This window comes from Alexandromys fortis, unplaced genomic scaffold (genome assembly GCF_014885135.2).
Source record: "Alexandromys fortis isolate MF-2015 unplaced genomic scaffold, M_Fortis_MF-2015_v1.1 scaffold_79, whole genome shotgun sequence".
Taxonomy (NCBI): Eukaryota; Metazoa; Chordata; class Mammalia; order Rodentia; family Cricetidae; genus Alexandromys; species Alexandromys fortis.
This window is the reverse complement of record NW_026067964.1, coordinates 3345740-3364264: the sequence shown is the minus strand read 5'-3', so window position 1 is coordinate 3364264 and position 18525 is coordinate 3345740. Positions and strand designations below refer to the sequence as shown.

Below are 18525 nucleotides of genomic sequence, written 5' to 3'. Positions count from 1 at the left end.
GAGGAGGCAGAAACTTTTTTTTTCTTTTTCTCAATAAAAAATTAAAAAAAAAATGTTGCATTGTTGAATTAGGAGCGGCAGGGCTGTGTCCCCGGCACCTGGCCGCCCGCATGGCTAGGTTATGCCCCGAAATAATTACACGGAAACTGTATTTTTTTAAACACTGCCTGGCCCGTTATCTGTAGCCTCTTATTGGCTAGCTCTTACATATTAATCTAACCCATTTCTAATATTCTGTGTAGCCCACGAGCTGGCTTACCAGGAAGGATCTTAACCTGCATCTGTCTGGAGTGGGAGAATCATGGCGACTCCCGACCAAGCCTCCTTCTCCTAGCATCCTGTTCTGTTTTCTCCGCCTACCTAAGGGTTGGCCTATCAAATGGGCCTAGGCAGTTTCTTTATTAGTAAGAAATCACTCCCACATCATTGCATTTTATTCTTTAATTGTTTGATAGCTTGCCATGGCCTCTTCTATTACTTTTTAATTTCAGCCTTTAAAAAGGCAATTTTATTTATTTTAGTGGTGTTTTTTTGAGACAGGCTTTCTTGCTTGTTTTGTGTATGTGTTTGTATATGTGATGCAAATGCATATGTATGTGTGTTTGCATGTCTGTAAGCATATATATAGTGCATGTGTTGGTGTGTGTGTACTTGTATGTGTTCATGTTAGGTCAGAAGTTGATGTCTGGGTGTTTGAATGTCTGTCAGTATACATACCGTGCATGTGTGCTTGTATGTGTTCAGATTCATAAGTTGATAACTGGGTATTTGCATGTCTGTCAGCATACATATGGTGCATGTGTGCTTGTATGTGTTCATGTTCATAAGTTGATGACTGGTATCTTCCTTAATCACAGAACATTTTATCTACTGAGGCAGGGTCTCTCACCGAACCTGGAACTCACTGGTTCAGCTAGTCTATCTAGCCAGCTTGCCAGGTAGAATCCCCTAGTTCTGCCTCCTGAGCACTGGGATTGCAGGCAAGCTGCCACTCCACCAGGCTTTATGTGGGTGCTGGGGATCTGGAATTTGGTCCTTAGGTTTGTGCACAAGAAGCATTTTATTTACTGAGCCATCTCTCCAACGCTAAGCCCCATGTGTCACAGGATGGCTATGCGTGTGGGCCAGCATGAGAAACAAAGACCCTCTCTTCATTCTGAGAACCATGGATATTCAGAGCATAAAAGTAAGGCAGTTTATCTTACAACTTTGCAACGTCAGACATCATCCCAGAGTGGTGGGCACAGTGGGTGAGCACAGAGAATGGTTTGTGAACCCTGAATTCATGACCCTCCTCCATCTCCTCATTAACTGGGCAATCAGGAGGGTATAACGTTAGACACCTAGGTCTTAACTTACCCTCTGTCGATTACATATGTCCTTTCTGCAACAAAAATTATGTGTGGCTTCATCACTACATTTTATATCCAGTGTATTTTAAAGCTTATCATGAGTATGACCTTGCAGGCAAGCTTAGCTGTTAGTAATTTTCTACTCCAAACTTCTAGTATATTTATTTATTTATTTATTTATTTTGTGGGGAGGATAGCTAAACTAGCAGACATTTCCAAGAGTCTAGTGTTTTCTGTTCATTTGTAGCTGGACATACACTAGTTCAAGATACCTTTGAAAATAAACCATCAGATTTTATTTTCTTCGCCTAAGACCCTTTCTCAAAAGAAGAAAAAAATATATATCATATATTGCTATAAATTAGAATATTTTTCTTTCACCAACCATGGTTATCCTAAAATATAGATTTGATAGGAAAAGCAGGATAAATGCTTTATTTCTCTCTTTATTAATTTATAATAAACAGATTTCAGCAATTTCTAAGAGTGGCCAATTATCATTGAGAATACCAGCTTTTATATATTTGATGTAGTTCTATAGCGTTGAATAACTTTAATCGAAACTAATTGAAATGAAAGCTGAGTTCCAGTTCTTCTCAGACGCTGAGTGTCTGATTTCTGTCATCTCTGAAACTCTTGGGATTCCTTGGAGGGTTCAGTCCCCTGACTCAGCTTGCAGCTTGAAGAACGACAGGGCAGCAGAGTCTTGCACAGACTCCCTCCGGTTTGCTCTTCTGCCCTGCACTGAGACTCTGAACTTTATTTTGTGCTAACATCAGTGATCGTGCTTACACAACCGAAGACTTTGGACATGACCAGGCAATCACAGTCTTTATTGGCTGAAAAGTCCTCGTGTGTTGTATAACTGTCGTTTGAGTTTAAAACCTTCAAATAAAGCTGGGCCCGGTGGCGGGCTTATAATCCCAACCACTCAGAAGAGCGAGGCTGGAGGATGTCAAACCCGAAGCCAGCCTGGGTTCCAGAGTGCATGGAGGGCAGGCCAAGGAACTTTGAGACACCTTGATTGAAAAAGTAAAAGGAAGGCTGGAGATGGGGGGGGGGGGAGGCAGAGCACCTGTCTAATGTACACTAGGCCCCAAACTTCAAACTCCAGAACCCCAAAGAACAGTTTGAATCACAGGAAATGTGAGAAGACACCTCAGAGTGGGAGGTGCGGTGGCAAAGCACTTGCCAAACTTGAGGGCCCTGGACCCCACACAGTGGAAGGAGAGAACCAGTTCCTGCAAGTCGTTGTCCTATGAGTGCCACACTCACACTGTGATATGCTTGTGTATGCACAGACACAAACACACACACATGGTAATGTGTGTAAAACACTTTAAAAAGCATCATATGAGCGAAAAAACCCTAGATCTTCATTGGTAAGATAATAATTTTGGGGTGTTGCTAGGTATTGCTAGGCACCGCTATTCTAACATTTGATAAAGGGGAAAAACATTTATACTTCTTTTCCTGTACAATCTATATTTCAGGGTAATTTACAAAGTTGTGAGAAAAATACAAAATGTGTATCTATTGGATTAGCGGATCTGAAAACCTTTGATAAGCATTTCTTTTACCTATTTAGGGCAACACTAAGGGAGGCTGCATCAAAGGAATTAAGAAGTAAGGAGCCTGCAAAGACTGCAAAGCCTTCTGCGTCTAAGATTACAACCTGGCTTCAAAATGTTCTGGAGCTGTGGCCGCTGGGACGTGCAGGGAGTGTGGAGAACTGAGTCAGAATCGCTAGCAAATGAGCAAACCAGCCTCGGGGGCTGGCTATGGTGGACCAGAAACTCAACGCCGACCAGCGCGTTCTTTGAAGAGCGGCTTTATTCCTCCTAGGAGTTGGGGAGGAGCCTCGGGAGCTAGGGGCGGGGACTGACGGCCGGAGAGGAGCTTTGGTGGTTAGGGGCGGGGCTTAGGAGTCAGAGGCGGAGCCTCGGGCGGGGGCGGGGCGGGCCCCTGGGATTGCACGCTGACGCGTGGCTCGCGGCTGTTTGTGGCTCGCGGCTGCGCTCTGGTGGCGCGCGCAAGCTCGAGCGCCGGTTAGCCCGTGCGTCGACGACGACGCTGCGCGTGCGGCGTTTGGCATCAGCGGCCCGGAGAGGCTTTTCCTCTTGGCTCTAGTTTTGTTGTTTTAAACTCCCTACCGCGAAAAGCAAGCAAAAGGCGTGCGGATAAGGGGAAACTAGAGGAGGAGATTACTATAACCCTCGAGTGAGGGGCGAAGATGGAGAACGGTGCCCAGGCTTCAGAGTGTGACAGTGATGAAACAGTGATTGAGGGGTCGGTGACAGAGAACGAACTGGAAGATGAGGAGCTGCCCTGGAGAAGGTGACCGCCATTAGGGCTAGAACCCTTGCACTGCTGTCGTCGGGCTAGGCTTTCTGTAGGTTTGAGTGGAAATGGCCGCCAGCAGGACGCGGCCTTGTGAGTGAGATTAGCGCCTTGGGGGACAACCGTGTTAAGAATTTACAAATATCTGGAAACAAAATGATGCTAGTGGTTTTATGGCATTAAAAAAAAAAAAACCTCCCTTGCACTGGGGCTAAGTACTTTGGACAAGGACCCCTTAACCTGAACTTATCTCTGGCCAAAGGGATGGTTCTTAGAATTTCTTTTAAGAACTCTAACGGGGAAACAGGTTTTTATTAAACTGAAACGTGTTATGAGAATAAGAAAGTATGGGGCTAGAGAGTGAGTGGGTGGTTAAGAGCTTTACCAGAGGACCCAGGTTCAGTTCCCAGCACCCACATAGCAGCTCACGATTGTAACGCCAGTTCCAGGGAACCCGATACCCTCATGGAGACACACATGCAGGCAAAACACCACCGCACATAAAAAGTAGAAATATTTTTTTTAAAAGAATAAAAAAGTATTTCAGCTTATCAGAACCTTTCTTGAACATATCCTCAGTGTTAGGTGCAGGGAAAAAAAAGTTGGGGAAAAAAATGAGGCCACTGCCTTTGAGAAAACTAGGCCTGGAGAAATTTTTGAACAGGTAACTTGATAATAATGTGTGGAGTCTAGGGATGTGGGTTTAGCAGGCCAGAGGAACTCCTACCTCAGTCAATGTAGCTGTTTATCAGAGTTTACTATGGTTGACTTCTGAGTAGAAGCTTGAAGGTGACATAGGAGTTTGCCATGTGAGGAAAAGGTACTCCAGGGTAAGGAAGCCGAGGGATGTAGGTGTGGAGAGATGGAACATAGCATCGAGTTATGCATTTTGGGATATATAGGCAGTTATATCTTTCAGAATTGTGGAATGGGCGTGGAGTGATAAGAGGGGATCCAGCTGAGGTTGACCTTGGTAGGATGCTTTCGCAGTTTTAAGTGGAGGAGTATCCTAGTCAGATTTCTGTTTACCCTGCTTGCTTTAGACTAGGGCTTTACATTTTCATGTGCTTTTGAGTCACCTGGATCCTGTAGATTTCTGTAGTGATACAAAGGAGTTTTGCTTTCTTTTATGTTGGATTTGTTTAACTCTGTGAAGTTGTGCTACTTTGCCTGTCTAAAACACCCAGTTGGTCTAATAAAGAGCTGACCGGCTAATAGCTAGGCAGGAGAAAGTATAGGCGAGGCTGGCAGGCAGAGAGAATAAATAGGAGAAATCTGGAAAGAAGAGAGATCTAGGCTTGAGAGGGGGAGACCTCCAGGGTCCAGCTATACAGCAAGCCCCTTAGTAAGAAGTAATGAAAGGTATTTAGGATAAAGATAAAAGCCCAGAGGCAAAAGGTAGACAGGATAATATAAGTTAAGAAAAGTTGGCTAGAAATAAGTCAAGCTAAGGCCCGGCATTCCTAAAAGCCTCAGTGTGATTTATTTGGGAGCTGGGTGGCAGGCTTCCCGAAGTACCAAAGAGAAACGAGTAAGAAAAACCAACTAAAGATTCCAGTTCAGGACTTAAGGTTGTAGGTTAAGATCCTGTGTTTATAATGCGTGTCCATTTAAAGCTCTTATTGTAGTGCCCGAGTCGTGGAGACTCCAAGAAGACCACCAGAGACTCAGACTCACCAAAATGCAAGAAGCAAGGTTTAATTCTGTGGTACAAATTGTGATAGGCTCCTCATCTCGCACACTGACGCAGCAGGGGCCAGAGGAGGTGGCCCACCGTTCTTAGGCAGGGTTTATAAAGGCAGAAAACCACAAATCCATTGTTATGGGCATAAAGGGTACAGGTGATTTTCTGATTGGTTCCAGTCTAGGGAATTTCCTGCTCTGCTGCTATAAACCTTGGGGCCTAGCACAAAATGGAGTTGGTTTTGTCCCTTCTTCCCCACCCCCTTCTTGTAGGTTGACCCAAACATGGGTCTCTTATAGTTAGCTCATAGGTATCTTCTGTCCCGAGGGGTCTATAGTTCTAAGAGTGCTGCACCATAAGTTGGATGGTCCCCAATCATTCCTTCATAAATTGGACTAGTCTATTGAGTGTACATGGTCTGAAAGTCAGCAGTAACAGCAAGATAACCAGGGGTCCCGTCAGAGTAGAGATGAAAGTAGTTAACCAGGGTTTAAACCATCCTCGGTTGGCTTCCCTTTCTCTCTTTCTCTTTTTAAGTCCCTCTCACACATTGGCCATGATATCCCTTAGAAGTTTCAAATGGTCTACATAGAAACAGCATTCTTCTTCCAGGGCTGCACACAGTCCTCCCTGTTGTAAAAGGATTAGGTCCAGTCCCCTTCTGTTTTGTAAAACCATTTCAGCTGGTGAGGAGAGGGAGTCCTGCGAGTGGGAGGCTGAGGTCTCTAGGTGTTCTGTGTCAGCATCTATAGCTTCTCTCAAAGCAGAGTAATGTTCACTTTGGGACAGAAGAGAGGCAGTTCCTGTCCCCAACCCTGCGAGGCTCGCCCCCAGGAGGATACTGAGTGTAAGGGTGCTCATGGGCTCCCTTTTTAATTCTAGTCAGACCAGCATCCTGCCCCACTCTATCTAGGAAACCTTGGTAGTCATGATAAAGGAGCCGGGGTACCAGTCTGATGAGGACACAGTATCCTTTGGAGTCCTTTAGAACGATAGTGTGTGCACAAGGAGTTAACCTAGAGGAGCACACCCACCAGGTGTCATTGGGGGGATTAGGTGCTCTGCAGTGGTTGTGAGGGGATGAGTTGAATTGCAAAGAAAAGCTTGGCAGTGGGAACTTTACCTATGCAAAGCCCTTGTCCTGTTACCTGTCCCAGGGTTAGAGTGTGTTGTGAATACCAGTGACATTCATCAGACTTCGCCACTTCTCGAATAAGGCCCTGGACAGCATTTCCCTCATAATAAGGGGGAGCCACGTCTTAAAAGAGCCAACAAGAGTTGGTTAAGGTTGGCCTTGAGGAGTTTAGAACCACTAAGCCTTAGAAGCTCCAGGAGGGGATGCTGTTCTGGCACTGAAGGCTTGGTAATAGCTAAAGCATCTGGGGCCCATGTTTTAGGTGAAAGTGTGGTTAGAGTTAGTGCTGGAGCACGAGTCTCTTTGTGGGTGAGGGAGTAGTATTTGGGTTCAGTGCCTTATTGGGGCCTATTATTGCTGGTTTTATTAGCTCTATCTTAAGTCGAATTACAAGGGTGGTCGGGGCATGTTCCCCATATCTGTAGTATATTACACTCCAGTGTAGGCCTGATGACCGTCATGTGTCCCATCCTCCCTCATCAGTGAAAGTAATCTTATCTGGTCTAGGTCACCTGTCCTGCAGGGTTTGTCAGGCTGAGGAAGAGGGGGGACACATATCAGATAGGTCTTACATATTTAAAAGTGACTAAGTCTGGTCTACTTACAGCCCATCTCCATTCCTTATCATTAGAGGTGACACAGTCCCGACTTTTGCAGAAGGAGGATTCTAGGCCTCCACACTGTTTCTATTCCTGATGTGACCTGGGCACATCTAAAAACCATACTTCCTGGCCTCCGCCTAGCCTGCTGCTCTATAGATGTGGTTCAGGTCACTAAAGCAGAAATCTAGGTCAGGCCACCAGGTGTGCAGTGGGGCCACACGGGTAGTCTGGTACAGAGTTTTGTATGATTCTCCATCCTCGAGAACCCAAGTCAGTTTAAAGGGTACGTGGGGGTTGACTTCTTTAGCAGGAGCAGAGGGAACCAGCATCAACAGGATCAGGAACGATGCTTGAACCAGACCTTAGGGGGTTTGTGGGGTGTTTGGATGCCTCCCAGGTCTTGCTTCGATAGTCCTCTTGTAGGCGAAGGGATCACTGGGTGGGCATGTGAATAATGGACCCAAGAGGCAACAGCTTTGAAGGCTGTTGGTGTTGTCAGAACAACCATGTAGGGCCCATTCTATCTTGACTCTAGCAATTTTGGGTGATGCCTCCAGATAAAACCCCAGTCTCCAGGCCTGAATTTATGAGGGGTTGGAACAGAGGTAGGTTCATAAATCACCCTAAGCTTAGGCCATATGGTTTTATAAACCGATTGGAGCCGCTGGATGGCTTTGAACAAGTCCTGATCATCTAAGTCAGCAATCAGGTCAGTTTGTAAGCTAGGAATCACAGGGGGAGGGTGCCCACACATAATTTCAAAAGGGGTCAGACCCGTTTGATAGGGGCATTTCTGACTCTAAAAAGGGCAGAGGGAAGGAGAGTTACCCAGCCAGCGCCAATCTCCAAGGCCAGTTTAGTCAAGGTCTCTTTTACTGTTCTATTTATCCTTTCTACCTGCCCTGAGCTCTGAGGTCTCTATGCACAGTGAAGTTTCCAGTCAGTCCCCAGTGCAGCGGCGAGTCCCTGGCTTACCTGAGAGATGAAGGCAGGGCCATCGTCTGACCCTGTCATGACTGGGAACCCATGCCTAAGCAAGATTTCTTCAATCAGCTTCTTCGCCACCACTGTGGCTGTTTTGTGCTTGGTGGGAACGCTTCAGTCCACCCTGAAAAAATATCTGTAAACACTAAGAGATATTTGTATCCAGTTTTTCCAGGTTTGATTTCAGTAACGTCTACATTCCAGTACGTACCTGTTCTGGAATGTCAGAGTTCCCCACTGACATACTCCTGGGCTGGAGGGGGTGCTCACCACATTTGTCAGCTGGCATGCCTGGCTTTGTGTCACTATCTGTTCAATAATCTGGCTACCATCTTGAATTTTGACCTGAACCCTCCACAATAGGTCCTGCATTCTACGTGTTCCCAAGTGTGAGGAGTGGTGTACTTTTTCAGTATCTCACGTCCCAATCTTTGGGCAGTTTTCCACCGTTCCTCTATTCGCTGACCGTGGGGAGAGTGTGTGTTCAGGCTAGATCTTCAAGTATGGACTTGGGGATCTGTGGCAGGCCCCTGGCTCCTGGGTCAGTTAAAGTCACCATAGCCCTGGGGGCTGAAGCCGCCTCTTTTGCTGTTTTAGCAGCCAGATTGTTTCCCAGTTGTATTGTTCTGGAGCCTTTTTGGTGTTGGGGCAGTGTATTATTGCCAACTTTGTGGGCCCCCGCAATACTTGTAGGAGATCCAGAATCTCCTGTTTGTTTTTAATAGTTTTTCCTTCTGCTGTTAGCAACCCCTCTCCTGGTAGACAGCCCTGTGGATGTGGGCTGTGGCAAAGGCATACCTGCTGTCTGTGTAGATGTTTAGCTTTTTGCGTTTCCCCATCTGTAAGGCCTTTGGAAGAGCTATCAACTCTGCCTTTTGTGCTGAATGTGGCCGCTTCTGAAATCAAAGGTTACAGACAAACAAAAGACAGACAGGGAAAGCTCTGTAACTCACCCCTCCAGCTGGCTTAAACCATTGGGATGTTAGGGTCTCTGGGGAATCCTGGAACGAGTCCCCAAATGTAGTGCCCTAGTCGCGGAGACCCCAAGAAGACCACCAGAAATACAGACTCACTGAAATGCAAAAAGCAAGGTTTAATCCTGAAGTACAAATCACGATAGGCACCTCTCTCACACACCGACGCAGCAGGGGCCAGAGGAGGTGCCCCACCATTCTTAGACAGGGTTTATAAAGGCAGAAAACCACAGATCTGTTGTTTTTGGCATAAAGGGTACAGGTGGTTCTCTGATTGATCCAATCTAGGTGACTCTCCACTCTGCTGATAATCAACCCCAGAGCAGCTGGGCTGCAGTCTAGGGAACTTCCCGCTCTCCTGATACCTACCTTGGGGCCTAGCACAAAATGCAGTTGGTTTTGTCCCTTCATTACTAATGAAGCAAGGACTCCCTTCTGCTAAGCGAGGTTGGAGAGCTTAGGTTTAGGACCAGTTACAGACTGGGATGATGAGAGAGAGACCAGATAGTGTAGTGGGGATGGCTGGAATAGTACACCTTTGTAAAATCTCAGCACACGTTTGGTAGGAGATGCTAACTGATGAGGTGTGGGGGCACTGAGTGAAGACTGTAACGAATAATATCCAGGTTGCTGCTGCTGCTTCCCCTCCCTTTTTCTCCCCTCCCTTCTTCTTCATTCATCTTCTAGGGTCTCACTTTATAGCCCAGGCTAGCCTTAAGTTCACAATGGTTCTGCTGAGATTATATATGTGCACCATCACTCTCATTTTTAAAATGTATACACAAGTAGTATTTACTCTTGTTGGAACACAGGGAATATTTTAATAAATGCATGGAGTTTCATAATCTGCCATCCTGAAAAGTGGCTTGTGTTGTCCCTTAACTGACTGTGTTGCCCCATCTCTTTGGATTATTGTTCTCTAACATGAACTATTTTTTCACCTCCCATCCTTTTTCTTATCTTGGATTCTCAGCAGTATCATTATGATGTGTCTAGAATGATATTTTCTGTTTATTTGTTTTCAGTCATCCAAGCTTCTTAAAGATGTAAATGCACTCACTCTAGGAAGTTTTCTCTATCATAGTTTCTTTAAATAGTCTTTTCCTATCCTAATCCAATTTCCTTTTTAAAGTTATTGTATATGTATGTGAGCGAATGGTATCTGTGTGGGTGCATGTGCTGTGGCAGATGTGTGGAAGCTGGAGGACAGTTCTTGGAGTCCATCTTTCCCTTGTGCCTTTACTTGGGTTCTGGAGATGGAATTCAGGGTCGGCAGGCTTAGTTGCTGGCACTTTGCCTTGCTGAGCTATTTTGCTAGCTTCAGTATCTTTTCTTTCACTCTCTTTTTGATGTGCATTTGATCTTGACATATGGTTTCTCAAATCTCTGAACTTCTGTTCTTTTTTTTATCATGGAGAATCAGACTATATAGTTTTTCATACTGTATCTTTGGGTTTATTTACACCCCTCACTTTAAAAAAAAAACAACAACAAGGTGTTTCTGTCTTCCATATGCTGGCTTTGAGCACAAGGTGCTCCGGCATTAGCCCAGCACTCGCATTATGTATACTGAATGCCTCACTTAACATAATTAGCCTGAAATGTAGGACACACTAGCTCTGTATTCATGTGGTGATCAAGATAACCTGCGGGAAGGTTGGAGCCAGAAAGAAAGCATAGACACATAGGCTTAACTAGTCAGGTTAGTATTAATATTAACAGACATAGACATAAATAGCTCACAGAAATAACTGTTTTGATTGAGATCTACGCCAAAATAGGGTTCTACCGCTGATGAAGACATAATGTTGTCAAACACTGTTTTGGGCCATTATGTTGAAAGCATGTTTTAATTAGATATTTTTAACTGAATTAAAAGCTCAATATGATGTTAGAACTTGATTGCTAAAGTTTTTATACATATAAATTAAAACCTTTATTGTAATAAAAATTCATTATACTTTTAATAACCAGTGAAAAATTGTTTCAAATATCCAATCTGATTTTAACCTGAAAAATTGTGTTTTCGTTTAGTCTGTTAAATTCCTTCCCTAATACTTTTCAGTGTCTCATCTTTCTAATATTAAGTCATAGCTTATTTTTAAATACCTCATACATGGAGTATTTGTGATTTTTTTTGTTTGTTTGTTTTTGTTTTTTGAGACAGGGTTTCTCTGTAGCTTTGGAACTTGTCCTGGAACTACCTCTATAGACCAGGGTGGCCCTTGAACTCACAGAGATCTGCCTGCCTCTGCCTCCTGAGTGCTGAAATTAAAGGTATATGCCACCACCACCCAGCTATGAATTTGGTTTTTAAAAACAGGGTCTCACTGTTATTTCAGGCTGGCTGAAATATAACTCACTGCATAGCCCAGGCTAACTCAGACCTCTCAGGGCTTTGCCTACATTAGTCTCTCAAGTGCTGGGATTACAAGCGTGAGCCATAACATAGTAGCTATGATTTTTGGTGATTGACTTTTTTGAAGTTTGTCATATAGTTAAAAGGAATTTAATTCAATCACAGGAATGAAAAAGTCATTCATATTTTTGTTCTTGTCCCAAGAATTTTTTTTTTTGAAAACTCTCCTTTGAAATGGCACTTCCTAAAAAAAAAGCGTTTGTGTATGTGCATGTGTATGCACCCCGTAGAAGACTAGGAGGGCCTAGTCCGCTGTGTAGCACTAGTCCTGGGTACGTGCTGCTGGATAGTATAAGAAACAAATCATGGACAGCAGGCCAGTAAGCAGCACTCCTCGGTGGTCACTGCTTCCATTTTTGCTTCCAGGGTCTTGTCTTTCTTGAGTTCCTGCCCTGACTTCCTTTGACCATGGACTATGATGGGGAAGCACAAGCTGAAATAAATCCTTTCTTACAAAACTGCATTGGGTTGTGCTGTTTATCACAGCAATAACCAAGACAATCGTAACTAAGACAATTAAGTGCTATTAGTATTCTGTTTCTTGTCCCCCTAAACCAAACATAATGACAAAATAGTAAAAATTAATATGACTAGTGAGCATTTTTCTTCTTGGATGAATTCTATTTTAAAGTTAATGTTTCTGAATTAGTAGTTTGAAATATAAATATTTATGGTAGTATAAAAGAATTTTAGCAATCTGAGTTTTACTAAAAATGATAATTAAAATATTATTATATTTGGAAATATCTTATTAATCTGTATTTTCTGTTTTGCATTTGAAAGGTTGCTCTTGAATCGAGACCCGTCTTTTAAATCTGAGTTCTGTCTTCATTCTGGTGAAAATGGAATGTGGAAAGGTGAGGAAAGCCTTTTACTAGATGTTGTCAGTGTCCCAAGTATTATCATTCTGTTAACTCCTTATTTTATGTTACTCTTCTTCATTAATGTTGCACAACTTCTTACACAGATTTATGACAGACCCTAAGATCCCTTAAGATCTGGAATGGGGATAGCAGTGGGAACTGTAGCTTCCAGAGGCCATGTAGGGCTCCTAGAAAAGGTGCAAAGCGTTGGAGTGGACCTGGACTGCTCTCCTCATCATTTTATAATCTCTAGCTTCACTCTAAAACCTATTTTTAAAAGCTTGTAAGAGTACAAAATAACATTTAAAATTTTTCCATGGTTTATTATTTATTTTTAAAGCTTAGAACACAGTGTTAGGAATTTTCCTAACGCGAGCTCTCTGCCTATGCAAATTCCCAATCAAGCCAAATCAAAACAAACCAAAATTAAGAAATATCCAGGTTTAATGGGATTTCTGCACTCTCGGGTGGCCCCGGGGGGAACCAGGAGGCCGCAAACTTGACCACCAGGAGGAAGGAAAAGGAATCATGTGATCCTCTTTTGGGAGTTTACTTAAATACTCTGTGGGAGTGGTCCTGATCCCCCCAGCGAGGGGTCAGGACCTGGCATGCTGGGATTTGGAGTCCAAACCAATACAACTCTCAGGCCTGGGGGTTAGGATAGATACCAGGGGCTGGGGTCTACGCTCCCAACTTAACACACAGAGTAATGAATTCCTTTATGGCATTTTCATACATATATGTTATTAAAATTCTTATTTAATCCCCCATCACTAAGATACATGTGTAGCCGGGCGATGGTGGCGCACGCCTTTAATCCCAGCACTCGGGAGGCAGAGGCAGGCGGATCTCTGTGAGTTCGAGACCAGCCTGGTCTACAGAGCTAGTTCCAGGACAGGCTCCAAAGCCACAGAGAAACCCTGTCTCGGAAAAAAAAAAAAAAAAACCTAAGACACATGGGTATGTGTGTGTACAGATACACATGTGTGTTTGAGTATACATGCTTATGTATGTGCATGTATTTGGAAGGACAACTTCATGTGTCATCTCTCAGGCATACACCTTTTTTTTTTCCTGGAACTTATCAAGTTACATTGCTTGTCACCAGGGAATCCTCCCAGCATGTGGTCCGTTTTAGAGAAAGTTCCACGGGCTGCTGAGAAGAATGTGTATTCTTAGTGTTAAGTGTCCTGTAAATACCTGTTAGGTCTGTTTGATTTATGATGTGATTTAACTACAGAGTTCTATTTAGGTTTTTTCCCAAATTACCTGTCACTGGTGAAGGTCGGAGTATTGAAATCACCCACTCTCACTGTGCTGTAATCGATCTGTGGCCTTAAGTCTAATAGGGTTTCTTTTATGTAACTGAGTGATCCTGTTTGGTGCATATATGTTTAGGGTTCTAATATCCTGCTGTTTTCCTTGTAATGAGTATAGAGTGTCTCTCCCATCTTTTCTTTTTTTAAAAAAATCTTATTGATTTTTATTGAGCTCTACATTTTTCTCTGCTCCCCTCCCTGCCTCTCCCCTCACCTTCAACCCTCTCCCAAGATCCCCATGCTCCAAATTTACTCAGGAGGTCTTGTCTTTTTCTACTTCCCATGTAGATTAGATCTATGTATGTCTCTTTTAGGGTTCTCATTGTTGTCTAGGTTCTCAAAGATTGTGATTTGTAGGCTGATTTTGTTTTCTTTATGTTTGAAAACCACTTATGAGTAAGTACATGTGATAATTGTTTTTCTTTGTCTGGGTTACCTCACTCAAAATGATGTTTTCTAGCTCCATCCGTTTGCCTGCAAAATTCAGGACAGGCGCCAAAGCTAGAGAGAAACCTTGTCTTGAAAACAACAACAACAACTAAAACCAAAAATTTACTAGATCTTGTTTTCTGATCTAATCTGTTAGTCTTTGTGTGTTGGGGGATTGAGACCGTTGATATTAAGCGTTACTGAGCCGCATGTGTTATTCCTGACGTTTGTTACCCTTTGATTCCGTGTTCTGGATATGTTGTTTCCTGTGTCTTCCTGAGCATGCTCTACGATCTTCAGGTCTAAGCATTCCTTTCTGTATCCTATGGTGGTCATAGTTTTTTTAAAATCTTGAAAGTTTTCATTTTCCTTCCACTATAACCAGAAGTTTTTCTGGATTATATTTGTGCTCTTTAATAACTTGTAGAACATTGGTCCAATTCCTTCAGGCTTTCAGTCTCCATTGAAAAATCAGTTGTTAATTCTGATGGGCCTGTCTTTCTATGGGACCTGAGTTTCCTCTCTTGGTGCTTTCAGTATCTTTCCTTTGTTCTGTCACTTAGTGGTTTTTTTTTTTAAAGATTTATTTATTTATTATGTATGTATGTATACCTGCACACCAGAAGAACTCACCAAATGTAAGCTACCATTTGGTTGTTGGGAATTGAACCCAGGTCTTCTGGAAGAGCACCCAGTGCTCTTAGCCTCTGAGCCATCTCTCCAGCCCCCACTTAGTGTTTTGATGTGATGTGGGGAGTTTGTTTCCTGGTTCTGTTAGGTATTCTGTATGCCCCTTGGACTTCGATGGGCATTTCTTTTCCTTATAGTAAGGAAGTTTATGTTTTGTTGAAAATATTTTCTATATATTTGATCTCAGCCCCTTATTCCATTCTTCTTTTTCTATTATTCATAGATTTGGTCTTTTTATAGTGTTCCTGACTTCCTGCAAGTTTCATTCTCAGGTGGATTGTGTGTGTGTGTGTGTGTCTGTGTGTGTCTGTGTGTGTGTGTGTCTGTCTGTCTGTCTGTGTAATTCAGCATTCTCTCCAATCCAGTTCCTCTACTTGTCTTCAAGACCTGATGTTTCCTCTTCTGTTTGATCTGATGTATCCAGTGAATCTTTACTCTTTAATTTTTGTTTGAATTTTCTTATTTTTTATTTTATTTTGGCTTTTCTTTTTTGTTTTTTAAATTTCATTTTCATATATTGAGTTGATTTTGTTATTCATCTATTTATGTTTTCTTTCCAGCATTTGATCTTGCTTATCATTGCTATTTTGAAATCATTTTCTTGTATGCCATCTAAGTCACTTTTCTTTGGGGACATTACTGTGTGAGAATCATTTTTGGAGGAGACCTATATTTTTGTTTATTCGTACTTTTTGCATTTGCAATGGAAATTAGGTCATTGGTAATGTTTCTTGGTATGAGAATCTAGTTTCTCTGTTTACTGAGTGTTGGAGGTATGTTTCCTCTTGCCCCCAACTTTTCAGATGTTTGATCAACTGTATGGGCCTTGGGGTCTTAGGGATGCCTTTAGGCAATTCTTTGTTAATGGTCAATGGGGTATCAGAAGTAGACCCAGTCCAGGTTGAGCTAAGGAAGGTTTCTAAGCAGGATCAGACTTGATTCCCACAGCTAGTCTTCAGGAGCCTGTGGGAGGTGTTTAAAGCTTTTCCTCAGGCAGCCCGTGATGGATCCCTCCATTTTGAGAAAACTTATACCTGCTGAGGACTTTCTTTCTGTGTCTTTTTTAAAAATCATGATTCTATTTCCTTTAATTTTTCCTGCAAATACCAAAATTTGATTTTTATTTATGAATTCATGACATTGCATTGTGTATGCACCGCATTTTCTTCATCTGTTGATAGACATGGAGGCTATTTCTATTCCTGGCTGTTGTTAGTAGGGCAGAGGTTAAGTATGAATGTGTAAGTAACTCTATGCTTTGTTGACATAGAGTCCTTTGAGTATATGCTTAGGAGTGCGATAGTTGTGTCATATAGTAGTTCTACGTTTATTTGTTTCTCTGTAGCTTTGGAGCCTGTCCTGGAACTCGCTCTGTAGACCAGGCTAGCCTCAAACTCACATAACTCCACCTGCCTCTGCCCCCTGAGTGCTGGGATTAAAGGTATGCACCACCACTGCCCGGCTTCTACTTTTATTTTTTAAGGAACATCCGTGGTGACTAAAAGTTTACATTACCACCAGTAGTGTATAAGGGTCCCTTTTTTTCAGGTTTTCACCAGTATTTGACATTTGCTTTCTTGATGATGTTATTACAAATAGGGTGAGATGGGACTCAGCAGTTTTAATTTGCATGTCTATGACAGCTAAAGATGTTGAACATTTTTTCAAATATTTATTGGCTCTCTACGTTTGTTCTATTGAGAATTGTCTTATCCAGTTCATCAGTACTTTTTGTTTTTTTTTTTGTTTTTTTGAGACAGGGCCTCACTGTGTAGCTCTGGCTATTTTGGAACTCACTCTGTAAATCAGGCTGGCTGAAATCTAGTAACAAAAATCCACCTGCCTCTCCCTTCTAAGTCCTGAGTTTAAAGGCATCTGTCACCATATCTAATTAGATGATTTTTCTTGGTGTTTGAATATATTTTATATACTCTCGATATCAGTCCCATATCTGATATGTGGCAGAGATGTTTTTCCTAGTCTCTAGGTGGTCTTCACATGATGGTCATTGTTTCCTTTGATTTTCAGAAGCTTTTTATTTTCATGTAATCTTGTTTGACTATTTTTGAGATTATTTCTTGTGCTGTTTGTGTCCTTTCTAGACAAATTACTTCTTATGCCTATATCTTGAAGTATTTTTTTTTCTAGAAATTTCAGTTTTAGGTCCTACATTGAGATATTTAATCAGTTTTGAAGTGAGTTTTTACACAGGCTGAGTGATAGGCTGTGGTATCTCTTTTTTAAACTTCATTTATTTGTGCCTCTGTGTGTGTTTGTGTGCGTATATACATATGCCCATATATATTGGAGGATAGCCTTGGATCTCATTTATGAAATGCTGTCTGCATTTCAGACTGGATCTCTCATTAGCCTGGATCTCACTTATTGGCTAAACTGGCTGTCTAGTAAGCCCAGAGATCATCTTGTCTCTACCTCTGCAGTGCTGGGATTGTAAGCATGTGCCATCACTCAGCATTTTGACATGTGTTTTTGGGCCAAACTCAAGTCCGTGTGCTTTTGGAGTGAATAAGTGCTCTATTAGCTGAGCTGTATCTCTAGCCTGCTTTCATTTTTCTATGCTTAATATAGGTAGAATATTTTTGCATATGGGAAAAAGAAGAGTTCTAATTTTATTTTTTTCAAGTAGTAAACTAATTGTCCCAATATGATTTACTGAGTATTCCATTTTATTCTGTTTAAAACACTATGATCCTGATCTATTAAATTAATTTATAAATTGCTGTGTGTGTGTCAGAGGACAACTGTGAGAGCTGGTTCTCCCTTCCACCATGTGTGCCCTAGGGGTTGAACTTCGGTGGTCTACCTTTGCAGGATACAATTTTACCCACTAAGCCATCTTACTGTGGGCTATGATATATTAAATTTCTATGTGCATGTATGCAAATTAATATGTGTGATTATTTGTGTCATTAATATATTAATATATTAAGATCTTAGTGCATTTGTGAGAAATCATCTAATTACTTCTGAGGCAACTTTTTATGTTGAATGACAAAGTGTGTCTTAGCTTGGGCTGCTTTAACAAAATGACAAAAAGCTCTTTATCCATCAAGACATTTCCCCAGTTCTAGGATATAAAATTTTCTATACATACTCATTGCATTCCTTCAACCCGAGGCCAAGAAATAGTCAAGCATTGTTATGTTCAGTGCAGCATGACCACCTACTAAGAAATAATAATCACTATTGACATATGAAAGTCACAGTTAAGAAACCATGATACATAATCTTTTGTACTGTGAACCCAGGCCTCACTTATGCTAAACATTTACTTTGCCATTTAATAATATATAACATTAGTGAAATGATATTTTACCATATTTATAAATTTCTTAATTCATCTAAAAGTAGAATAATAAAATTAGTGCAAGTGATTGATTAATTATATTTCATTATAGGCATGCCTTCTCCTGAGATCCAGCTTGGGCTCAAATTCCTTTCCAGAAAGGACTCAGAAGAGCAAAAGAATAAAAATAAGGTGATGCCGACTCTTAGTGAGGACCTGGTGTTGCAGGTATGTTGATGTTATTTGAACATATACCTGTCAAAAGCTGGGGCTACTAGCTGAGAAATTACTAATTATAAGGTTTTGTTGTCTATTACTGTTTGTTTCTCTTCCTTTGTTCAGTTATACCTTTAAAAAGCAATCATTCAGTTTCTTTGTTGCAAATTTGATGAAGGACACTGATTTTAGGACAGGTAATTTAAAATAT

The 18525-nt window shown here is 42.0% G+C and overlaps 1 protein-coding gene across 1 annotated transcript in view; it reads left to right on the top strand.

Moving 5' to 3' along the window:
• Positions 1–2946: 2946 nt before the first annotated feature.
• The window catches only part of Ankrd31 (ankyrin repeat domain 31), a 146143-nt gene continuing 130564 nt past the window's right edge, over positions 2947–18525 (top strand). The window contains exons 1-3 of the mRNA XM_050153809.1: positions 2947–3689; positions 12274–12347; positions 18211–18326. Of these exons, the coding sequence (XP_050009766.1) occupies positions 3586–3689; positions 12274–12347; positions 18211–18326 (294 nt within the window). The 5' untranslated portion in view covers positions 2947–3585. The remainder of the gene's footprint in view (positions 3690–12273; positions 12348–18210; positions 18327–18525) is intronic.